Here is a 12,027-nt window from a genome sequence, read left to right as displayed (position 1 = left end):
CCCGGCTTCCCCCGCCGTCCCATTGACCTCCCCGTGTGGGAGTCTCCCAATCAATATGCATTCCTTTGTTCCCCTTCCCGCCTTTCTTCCCGCGCGCGGGAAAAAAACCCGCGCTTTCCAAAGCCCACTCCGCCCCCTCTGGCGCAGCTCCTGTCGCAGCCTTGTCTCTCTCCCCCAGCCCATGTAACATTTCCTGCGTGTGATTGACCCCCTATATACAACAACCATCACACATCAAACCTCAAACATCCCCCCACCCTCACAAACCCTCAGTTAGAGTCCAGCTTTTTGGCTTGTATAAATGTCCACGCCTCTTCAGGCGTTTCGAAGTAATAGTGTTGGCCCTTGTATGTGACCCACAGTGGCGCCGGCTGCAGCATTCCGAATTTCACTTCTTTCCGGTACAACGCCGCTTTGGCCCGGTTGAAACCCGCTCTCCGCTTTGCAACCTCCGTGCTCCAGTCCGGGTATATTTGGATCTCTGCATTGTCCCACTTACTGCTCCGCTCCTTCTTGGCCCATCTCAGGACCCACTCTCTGTCCGTGAACCGGTGGAACCTCACCACCATCGCCCTTGGCGGCTCATTTGCCTGGGGCTTCTTCGCCAGCACCCGATGTGCCCCGTCCAACTCCAGGGGCCTCGAAGGGGCCTTCGTGCCCATCATCGCCTCGAGCATCGTGCTCGCGTATGCCCCGGCATCGGCCTCCTCTACTCCCTCAGGGAGACCCAGGATTCGCAGATTCTTTCTCCTCGACCTGTTCTCCAGGTCTTCGAGTCTTCCCGCCCACCCCTTGTGTAGCGCCTCGTTCTGCTCCACTCTCACGGCCAGGCCCACGAGCTCGTCCTCGTTCTGACTGACTCTTTTCTGTACCTCCTGGAACTTAACTTCGTGGGCCTTCTGGGTGATCCCAAGTCCTTCAATTGCCGAAAGCATAGGTGCCAACATCTCCTTGCGCATCTCCTTGCGCTGCTCCTCGAAGCAGCGCTTGATGAACTCCTGCAGCTCCCCTTTGTCCCTGGCCGCCGCCATTTTGTTTTCTTTCCCTCGCTTCTCCCGTTGCTCCAGTGCGGCTCCTTTGGCCGTTACACCTCTGGTCCGTTTCATAGAAGTTGGAGCGGGACCTCTCTCTTCCCTTCCCCACGGGTTGCGTCAAAAAAATGTTCAGTTGGGGCTCCTCTAACGATCCCGAAGGTCCGTGGTAGCGGGAGCTGCCGAATCGTGCGGCTTAGCTCCGCATAGCCGCAACCGGAAGTCGCAAATGGTAACATTTGAATACAATAAATTAAAAGTCTAATGATGACCATGAAACCATTGTCAATTGTTGTAAATATCCATCTGGTTCAAAGAATATAAAAAATATATTTTATATTTGTAGAGAGAGCATGTGCATTGTCAGTTAATAAAAATGCTTGAATATGACACCTTGTTTTCCAGTAAACCTTTTAGAATTAGTTTTGACGGATGTTGGCTTTGCTGGCTAGGCCAGCATTTATTTCCTTTCCCTAATGACCTTGAGAAGGTGGTGGTGAGCTGCTTATTTGAACTGCTGCAGACCATGTGGTGTAGGTACATCCACTGTGCTATTAGGGTGGGAGTTCCAGGATTTTGACCCAGCAACAATGAAGGAACGGCGATATATTTCCAAGCCAGGGTGGTGATTGGCTTGGAGGGGAGGTTCCAGGTGGTGATGTTCCCATGTACCTACTGCCCTTGTCCTTTCAGATGGTAGTGATTGGGGGTTGGAAGCTGTTGCCTCAGGGCCTTGGGGAGTTCCTATGGTGCATCTTGTAAATGGTACACACTGCTGCTACTGCGCATCGGTGGTGGAGGGTTTGAATGTTTGTGGAAGGGTTGCCAATCAAGCAGTTGCTGTGCCCTGATGGTGTTAAATTTCTTGAGTGTTGCTGGAGCTGCACTCCTCCAGGCAAGTGGGGAGTATTCCATCACACTCCTGACTTGTGCCTTGTAGGTGGTGAACAGGCTTTTGGAAGTCTGGAGGTGAGTTACTCGCTGCAGGGTTCCTAGCCTCCAACGTGCTCTTGTAGCTACAGTATTTTATATGGCTAATCCAGTTCAGTTTCTGAACGGTAATCTCCAGAATGTTGATTGTGTTGTGGGGGATACAGCAGCGGTAATGCCATTGAATGTCGAGAGGCGATGGTTTGATTCTTTCTTATTTAGGATGGTCATTGTCTGGCACTAAATGGCACGAATGTTTCTTGCCATTTGTCAAATCAAGCCTCGACATTGCCCAGGTCTTGCTGTATTTGCATGTGGACTGATTCAGTGCCTGAGGAGTTGTGAATGGTGCCTTCATCAGCGAAAATCCCCACATCTGACCTTTTCTTTGAAGGAAGGTCATTGATGAAGCAGCTGAAGATGGTTGGGCCTAACACTACCCTGAGGAATTCCTGCAGTGATGTCCCAGGACTGAAATGACTGACCGTCAACAACCACAAACATCTTCCTGTGTGTTAGGTATGTCTCCAACCAGTGGAGAGTTTTCCCCCTGATTCCCATTGACTCCAGTTTTGCTCAGGCTCCTTGATGCCACCCTTAGTCTGCCTGGATGTCACTCTCGCCTCACCTAGGAGTTCAGCCCTTTTGTCATGTTTGAAGCAAGGCTGTAATGAGGTCAGCAGTTGAGTGACCCTGGCAGAACCCAAATTGAGTGTCAGTGAGTAGGTTATTGCTAAGTAAGTTTGGCTTGATAGCACTTTTTTGATGACCCCTTCCATCACTTTACTGCTGATGGAGAGAAGACTGATAGGGCAGTAATTGGCCGGGTTGGATTTGTCCTGTTATTTTGTAGATGACATCCTAAGCAATTTTCCACATTGCCGGATAGATGCCAGTGCTGTAGCTGCATTGGAACAGCTTGGCTAGGGTGCAGCAAGTTCTGGAGCACAAGCTTTCAGTACTATTGTCTGAATATTGTCAGGGCTGTTAGCCTTTGTAGTATCCGCTGCCGTCAGCCGTTTCATGATATCACGTGGGGTGAATCAAATTGGCTGAAGACTGGCATCTATGATGCTGGAGATCTCTGGAGGAGAGCGAGATGGATCATCTACTTGGCACTTCTGGCTGAAGATTATTGCTTCACTTATATGCTGGACTCCTCCATCATTGAGAATGGGGATATTTGTAGAGCCTTCTCCTCTGTGAGTTGTTTACGCCACCACCATTCACGACTAGACATGGCAGGACTGCAGAGCTTAGATCTGATCTGTTGGCTGTGGAATCGCTTACTTCTGTCTATCAGTTGCTGCTTATGTCGTTTGGCATGCAAGTAGTCCTGTGTTGTAGCTTCACCATGTTGGCACCTCATTTTCAGTATTCCTGGTGCTGCTCCGGCATGTTTTCCTGCACTCTTGATTGATCCCTTCACTTGCTTGTAATGGTAGAGTGGGGGATATGCCGGGCCATGAGGTTACATATTGTGGTGAGTACAATTCTGCTCCTGCTGATGGCCCAAAGTGCCGTATGGATGCCCAGTCTTGACATGCTAGATCTGTTATGAATCTATCCCATTTAGCACAATGATGGCACAGTGGTTAGCACTGCTGCTTCACAGAGCCAGAGACCCGGGTTCAATTCCGGCTTTGGGTAACTGTCAGTGTGAAATTTGCACTTTCTCCCCATGTCTACGGGGGTTTCCTTTGGGTGCTCCAGTTTCCTCCCACAGTCCAAAGAAGTGCAGGTTCACAAGAATGATCCTGGGAATGAAGGGCTTGTCATATGAGGGTTGGGGACTCTGGGTCTGTATTCGATGAAGTTCAGAAGAATGAGGGGGGATTTCATTGAAACTTATAGAATACTGAGAGGACTTCTATCAAGTGGATCTGGAGAAGATGTTTCCACTAGTAGGACAAACTATAACCAGGACACAGTCTCATACTGAAATGTCGATCCATTAAAACTGAGATGAGGAGGAATTTCTTCAGCCAGAGGGTGGTGAATCTGCATTACTGCAGAATGTTGTTGCGGCCAAGTCACGTGAATGTCTGTAAGACAAAGATAGATAGGTTCATGATTAATAAGGGAGATAGGTTCATGATTAATAAGGGAATCGGGGATTATAGGGAGAAGGAAGGAGGATGGGGATGAGAAACATATTAGCCATGATCGAATGGTGGCACAGACTCGGACTGATTGGCTTACCCATATATTATGGTCTTATTCTTCATGTAATCATTCCTGCAACGAGATATCCTTTCCTCACAGTCTTATAAATTTAAAATAAAATATTGGGGTTTCTGTCCAGTATCCTAGCCATGCTTGGGTATGGTCTGGGATCGTAGGCTCCTTCACCACCTGTCAAAGACCCAGTCTAGCAGCTATGTCCTTTATACCTGAAAGTCTTAAATTTTGTTTACACTTTCTGCTAAATGGACGGGCCAGCAGAGACCTGCTTTCCAAGCGTTGTTTCCCTTGAGTCAGTATCTGGGAGATTGGCAAAAACAGTTGGAAGGCTTTTTCCTTTTCTCCTTTTTAGGTAGTCCCTTGGGATCGAGGATGACTTGTTTCCAATCCAGTTCAGTGGGTTCTGAAATGGCTGATGTTACCCTTGGTGAGTGCGCTGTAAATTCCTGCCCCACAGACCCCGGAGTCCCAACATAAGTGAATTAACTTATGTTAATTGACTCCTCCAATCAGTTACAGGCACCAGACAAGAAATGAACACGAGAAGAAATAAACATTTATGGCAAAAAAGAGAAGAAAACAAGTGTCTGCTAAACTAACTACTCCCCTGAACCCATCCCACCCTCCCCCCAGACACACACAAGGTAGACACACGATGAGGAGTAAGAAAGGATGAAAATAACAGGTGATTAAGCTGGGAAATGAGAGGTGAGTATCTTCACTGCTGAGATTGTGATCTTTGTAGGAAATGTTCTTCTCCTAACACGAGGTGTTGCAAACAATTGGTGGTTTGGGATCTTTTAGTATCGACCTTCAATTAGAACTCTCAGGCTGCAAGATTTCTTCAGGAATCACCTTAACTGACCTGACGTACACAGACAATTCCCTCAGGTTGGTGCAATTCTCACTTGCATCCACCAGATGGACCCTCAGCCTCACTGAGTTCAATCTACAGTTTGCACGTGAGGGTTGAAATGGATTTTCAGATAGCCTCTCTGCCATCAGGTGGCGCTGGGTCGGAACCTCCCGAGGCTTACACTGACTGCAAGGGACAATAATTTATCCTGAAATCACGGAGAATCCAACAGGTGAGAGAAAATTTGGAACACTGGCTTCACAGTTGTTAATCGGAATAGAACAGTCTATTTGCTGACAGCTCCCCTCACAGCTGGAGGAATTTAAATCACCAGGCCTTTCAAACAGGGATTTCACAGACCTGGCTGGAGACCTAAGTCAGAAGTTACTTCTCCAGACTGGCTGGAAACATTCAAGTCGCCGGGCCGAGTGCTGATAGTGAGAGATTTAAACTGTCTCCTGCCAAGATTTTCACAGAACTGAAAAATGGAATTCCTGAATTTTCTGAAAGGCTCCACCAATCCCAATCGAGAATCCATCTAAGACCCAGATTTCAAACGAGCTGATTCGTTGCTTGCCAAGTCCATCAAAATTACATCACAGGCCATGCCACACAACATATTGAATCAAGGGGGGGGGCGCGGGGGGGAGTCAGCACAAAGCCAAGAGTCTGTCATGTTGCAGGACAGGAATTTGTTTAAAAAAGAAACACAGAACAGATAAGGATTTAACAAGTTCCTTACACTGATAAGTCAAATGCGTGATCTGCACACATTGCCACATGCAGGGCATAAAGAGTTAGATAGATGGGTTTTTTAAATGTTTGTGCGGTAAGTGGCAGGTGAAAAGTGGAACTGTCTCGAAGACTAATTTTTTTTAAAACAAGTGTTTTACAGCTGTAGAGCTTAGTATATGTAAAGAAACTGCGTAGGCTTTCCACATTCTGATATATTCTTTGACACTGAGTCAAGTCTAACAGATTTTCAAACTTAATTAGCTGAGGCAGTTAATTAAAAGAATGAAAGGTTTGTTGAATACTGAGTGCCAAAAGCTTGGCCAGAGGATAGGGATTTTTTTTTAAATTGTCAAATAACTAAAGCAGAGACTGCTTTACTTTTCTGTATTGAACAAAGAGTTGGGCTTTCAGGGGAATAACATTTGCAAGTCTAAAGTGGATGAAGAAATTATTTCCTTTCGAAATGATATCAGTAACAGCAAACTACAGTAAACTTCACCTCCATACACTAGGGGTTTCTGATCCATGGGCCTCGGCCCCTAATGGGGTCGCAGAAATCACCTCTGGAGTCGCAAGCATTCCCTCTTCCAAGGCAGACTGTGAAGAAGAGTCTGCCCAGTCTAGAAGCTCTGGTGGGACAGCGCTGGGCCCTTGGACCAATGCTGCCAAACAGCAAGGGCAAACGGTGAACCCGACACCCTGGAAGAAGTGGCGAGTTGAAGCAGGGCCCGGGATGTTTATGCACTGGTTCGTGCCAGCAGAGGCCGATAACTGTAACTCAGAGTGGGAGTGTGTGGGGTGTGTGAGTGTTTTCTCTCAGGAAATATGAAGAGCTTGGCAGAAACCCTCATGAGTACATAAAATATTTTTACGTAATACTTTCAAAAGTCAGATTTTCATATTTATATGATGCATTTTATGTTGATCTACAACACACAAACTTTAATATTTATATGCCAAATTTTACTACGTTACTTTATTGCTGTTTTGCTTGTGCTGGTGTCTGGGGGATGACAACATTTTCAAGTTTTAAAATGAGATCACATTGGAAAATAGTTTGGGAAGCACTCGCATGCTATAAGTTCTGGTTATATGTGTGCTGCTTTGTGTAGATCAGACTTCAAAATATTAACTAAATTGTCCAGAATATCTGATGAGAACAGCTTTATAAAGAAAGTATTGCTTGGATAAGGTGCCAGAGGTGTCCATATTGTATGCAAGGGTATATTCAGCAAAACTGTGATCCCAACAGGGTGCCACCGTCCTAGGGAAACATGGACCAGACATCAGGATACAACAGGGTAGCAATGATTCTTTTGCCTGTGCTCTCCTTGGGCACGGCTCCCTGCTAGAATTCGCCCTTCAATTAGATATATTCTTGTAACAACTTCAATATTGGTACAGTGCTCAGTTGTGGAATTAAACAATATTGGAGTTATCTGGTGAATGTTATGTACAATGCTGTCTCATCAGGATCAAACATTTCTTGTACTCTCATTTTCAAGTATAATCGCATCCTATGAATCGCCATATTCAATGTTAAAACATTGTTGGATACTTCACTGGAAGTGACCATTTAAACTTGAAAAGCTTGTGCAATGATTGTCCGAGCTCTTTTGACTGTGGGAGGTCATTACAATAGAACTGTCCCTGTCCTTACCATCCACTCGCAGCAGTGATCACCATGACCAGGAGCAAGGAACCCTGGCTGACCTAATTTTCTTTCCCAAAAGAAGTGATATTGAGGCCATTTGTTGGTTCATCAACATCTGGTGACCAGCCTGCTGATACTTCAGTGCCATGAACCAGGGACCTGTACACGAGCATAAATTGTCTTGGCTGTCCAGCTGAGGAGTACAAAAATATTGGGAGGAAAATCACTCCATCTCTACTGTGCACCAAGACTATCTCTATACTTCATGACAAATGAGATTATTTTATGTACATTGGTAGACTTAAACTGTGTCTGTGTATTTGCTTCAGAACAACTTTTCTGAAGAGAGTGACTGCTTTCTGACCCTTCCTTTCTTTGTTTTCTCTTGCAGATCACGTCTAATGCCGAGGTTGAAAGAGTCACGTTCGCACGAGTCTTTGCTTAGTCCTAGTAGTGCTGTGGAAGCACTGGATCTCAGTATGGAGGAAGAAGTCATGATTAAATCTGTTCACAGTAGTATTCTGGGACAAGACTACTGTTTTGAGGTAAGCAGGGAAGCATCAACGAGCAGTATTTTCATCTACTAGTCATTAGGTGGCTTTTAGTATGTGCTCAAGAATAACTTAATTTATCAAATGGGTAATTGAACCAAACAGCAAAGCACCAAACCCTCAACATTAAAAAAAACTTAGGTGTTTTACAGTGAAAATAAAAAGGAACAGATGCTCGCCAGGTTGTAGGTGTCAGGAGAGTTGATTGATAAGTGACTTTTAAATAGGCTTTTAAAGCTAGAGATCAAAGGAATACTTTAGGCAGAGTGAAACTATGGTGGCTGAAGGTTTTGCCACAAAGAGTGGGGCAAAGTGAGACTATTACGGGTGGCGGGGAAGATTTACAAAGTCAAGACCAAAGTCAGGATCTTGAAGGAGTGAAGAGTGAATATAAGCTGGACAAGGTTGAGAATGTAGGATGGATTAAGGCTATGGATGGAGTCAAAGATGAGGCCAAGGATTTTATCTATTAGTCACGCAATGTCAGTGTAATGTTTCACTCAAAACAGCAGGCCTCATGTTTGGGATGGGGATGTGATTAAATTGCATTCATCCTTTCACAAGTTGTGTTAAGTAGAGGATGGCTTATCAGTGATGATGAGTTATAGTCATTCATGAACTTCAAAGACTCAACTCCAATGAAGATCTTTCACATGATTGAAAGGAGCATGCTGCCATTGCTGAGGAATGTTGCTTAACCAGTGAGCAGGGATCTCCTTGTGTAACCTTCAGGATTCATTGTGGAAAACCATCAGGTGTAATTTCGCATCTCTGACCTCTCACTTCTGAACTCCACCGGTGTGAACTAACAATCCTACAGTCAGTGAAATTGACATCAGCGGCGGGATTCTCCTCTACCCGGTGGGGCGGGATGTTCCGGCGTAATGGAGTGGCCGCTGAAGTCTCCGCACCTTTAGGGGCCAAGTCCTCACCTTGAGGGGCTAGGCCAGCCGGCGCTGAAAGGTCTTCGCCGGGCGACAAATGCGCGGCAGCGGCTGCTGACGTCATCCCTGCGCAGGAGAGGGGGGTCTCTTCCGTCTCCGCCATAGTGAAGACCATGGCGAAGGCGGAAGAAAAAGAGTGCCAACACGGTGGGCCCCGATCGCAGGCCAGGCCACCGTGGGGGCACCCCCCGGGGCCAGATTGCCCCACGCCTTGTCCCCCCGTTCAAAAGGTGGTTTAATCCACGCCGGCTGGAGAGGGTTGACAGCGATGGGACTTTGGCCCATTGCGGGCCGGGGAATCGCCGGGAGTGGGCCCGCCGACCGGCGCGATTCCCACCCCCGCCGACCGGCGCGATTCCCGCCCCCGCCGAGTCTCTGGTGGCGGAGAATTCGGGACACGGCGTGGGGGGATTCACACCAGCCCCCGGTGATTCTCTGACCCGGTGGGGGGTCGGAGAATCGCATCCCAGATTTTATTCGAAAGGATATTATCATGTGAGACTAATTTTTTTAAAAATATGTTTATTAAGAATTTTTTAACAAAATTTTCAACCATACAATCAAACCCCTCCCCCCGGTAACAAAAAGAAAAGAAAGCTCGCTTAGCAAGACATGAACATGGCAAGTCAATATGATACAGAACTTTGTACATTAGATTCCTCCCGTACATATCAGTTTTCCGGATCATTCATGTATTTTCTTGCTCAGATGCCCCCCAGAAAAACCCCCCTTCCCCATCCCTCCCTCTTCCCCCCCCCCCCCCACAAGAAAGATAACCCCCCCCCCCCCCCCCGGGGTTGCTGCTGCTGACCGAACTTCATCTAACTCTCCGCGAGATAGTCTATGAACGGTTGCCACCGCCTGTGGAACCCTTGCACAGACCCTCTCAAGGCAAACTTTATCCTCTCCAACTTGATAAACCCTGACATGTCATTCACCCAGGCTTCCACACTGGGGGGCTTCGCCTCTTTCCACATTAACAAGGTCCTTCGCCGGGCTACCAGGGACGCAAAGGCCAGAATGCCGGCCTCTTTCGCCTCCTGCGCTCCCGGCTCGTCCGCTACTCCAAATAATGCTAGCCCCCAACTTGGCTTGACCTGGACTTTCACCACCTTAGATATTGTTCTCGCAACTCCCCTCCAGAACCCATCCAGTGCCGGGCACAACCAAAACATATGGGCATGGTTCGCCGGGCTTCCTGAGCACCTCCCACATCTGTCCTCCACCCCAAAGAACCTACTCAGCCTCGCCCCCATCATATGCGCTCTGTGAACAACCTTAAATTGTATCAGGCTAAGCCTGGCACACGAGGAAGAGGAATTAACCCTACTTAGGGCATCAGCCCACAGACCCTCCTCAATCTCCTCCCCCAGCTCCTCTTCCCATTTACCCTTCAGCTCCTCTACCAAAGCCTCCCCCTCTTTCATCTCCTGGTATATCGCCGACACCTTGCCCTCTCCGACCCATACGCCCAAAATCACCCTGTCTTGAATCCCCTATGCCGGGAGCAGCGGGAATTCCCTCACCTGCCGCCTCACAAACGCCCTCACTTGCATGTACCTGAAAGCGTTTCCCGGGGGTAGCCCAAACTTCTCCTCCAGCGCCCCTAAGCTCGCAAACGTCCCATCGATGAACAGGTCCCCCATTATTCTAAACCCTGCCCGATGCCAGCTCTGAAACCCCGCGTCCATCCTTCCTGGGACAAACCGATGGTTATCTCTGATCGGGGACCACACCGAGGCTCCCATCGTACCCCTGTGCCGTCTCCACTGCCCCCAGATCTTTAGCGTTGCCACCACCACCCGACTCGTGGTGTACCTTGTCGGCGAGAGCAGCAGCGGTGCCGTCACCAGCGCCTCCAGGCTCGTTCCTTTGCAGGACGCCATCTCCAACCTCTTCCATGCCGCCCCCTCTCCCTCCATCACCCACTTACGGATCATCGCCACGTTGGCTGCCCAGTAGTAGCCACCCAGATTCGGCAACGCCAGCCCTCCTCTATCTCTACTACGCTCCAGGAACCCCCTCCTTACCCTCGGGGTCTTACTCGCCCACACAAAACCCATAATGCTCCTGCCTACCCTCTTAAAAAAGGCTTTGGTGATCACAATTGGAAGGCATTGGAATACAAAAAGAAACCTCGGGAGGACCACCATTTTAATCGACTGTACCCTGCCCGCTAGCGAGAGTGGCAACATGTCCCACCGTTTAAAGTCCTCCTCCATCTGCTCCACCAGCCGCATCAAATTAAGTTTGTGCAGGGCCCCCCAGCTCCTAGCTACCTGGATCCCCAAGTATCGAAAGCTCCTTTCCGCCCTCCTCAACGGTAGGTCGTCTATCCCTCTTCCCTGATCCCCCGGATGCACCACAAAGAGCTCACTCTTCCCTACATTGAGCTTGTAGCCCGAGAAGTCCCCAAACTCCCTTAGGATCTGCAGGACTGATTTCTAATTACTACTCACTCCTTAATCTCTATTTCTGTAAGTTTTTATTGCAGCTGCAAAGAGATTTGTTAAATATTCATCCTTATAAAAGGTAAATTGTTTCTAGCTGCCTTTTACAAATACTTAGGCCTCTTGGAATAGAACGTCCTTTGCAGCTTCAAGGTACAGGACAGAAATTATTGCTGCCAAAACTGACACATGAGAATTTAATGGTTTCATGCAACATTCCTCTGTCTGCTATATTAGATGTGCTTGGATGAACTTTTCATTAAAATATCAGCAGACAAAGGAATATCATTCAAAATCAGCATTAATCTACTGATGGCGTAACGATAACTTGTAGGTTTACACCTTCTGCTGCAGATAACTTGCAAATTTAAGTGTCTAATGATATAGCATAGCATTTCATTATATTACTTATAGCCAAGTATATTGTTCATAGTGTGCAAAGGAGTACCAACAGTGCAGCGTAGTTTGGAGCTTATTGGAGAAGTTGAGTCTGAAGTTAGCAAAGGGGTTGGGATGAGGATTGTCATGACATCAGGGTTGAGGTAACAGAAGCAAGTGTTGCAACGAAGGTTGAAATAGGCAGTGATGTAATGGGTAGGTTATGTGATCCATGGGCAAACGTATGGTCAAAGAGGATATAACAAGAGCGTGGTGGAGCGTTTTCAGTAGCAGTGCCAGAGACAGAGTCTATC

At 47.6% G+C, this 12,027-nt stretch overlaps 1 protein-coding gene across 9 annotated transcripts in view; it reads left to right on the top strand.

Moving 5' to 3' along the window:
• The window catches only part of LOC140399196 (disabled homolog 2-interacting protein-like), a 1,161,885-nt gene that overhangs the window by 1,015,303 nt on the left and 134,555 nt on the right, over positions 1 to 12,027 (top strand). For all 9 annotated transcript variants that reach the window (XM_072488541.1, XM_072488542.1, XM_072488540.1 and 6 more), the window contains one exon: positions 7,782 to 7,935. In XM_072488541.1, the coding sequence (XP_072344642.1) occupies positions 7,782 to 7,935 (154 nt within the window). The remainder of the gene's footprint in view (positions 1 to 7,781; positions 7,936 to 12,027) is intronic.

The sequence above is a fragment of the Scyliorhinus torazame genome, chromosome 22 (genome assembly GCF_047496885.1).
Source record: "Scyliorhinus torazame isolate Kashiwa2021f chromosome 22, sScyTor2.1, whole genome shotgun sequence".
Classification (NCBI taxonomy): Eukaryota; Metazoa; Chordata; class Chondrichthyes; order Carcharhiniformes; family Scyliorhinidae; genus Scyliorhinus; species Scyliorhinus torazame.
The sequence above is the reverse complement of the archived record's forward strand: the minus strand, read 5'-3'. Positions and strand labels throughout refer to the sequence as shown.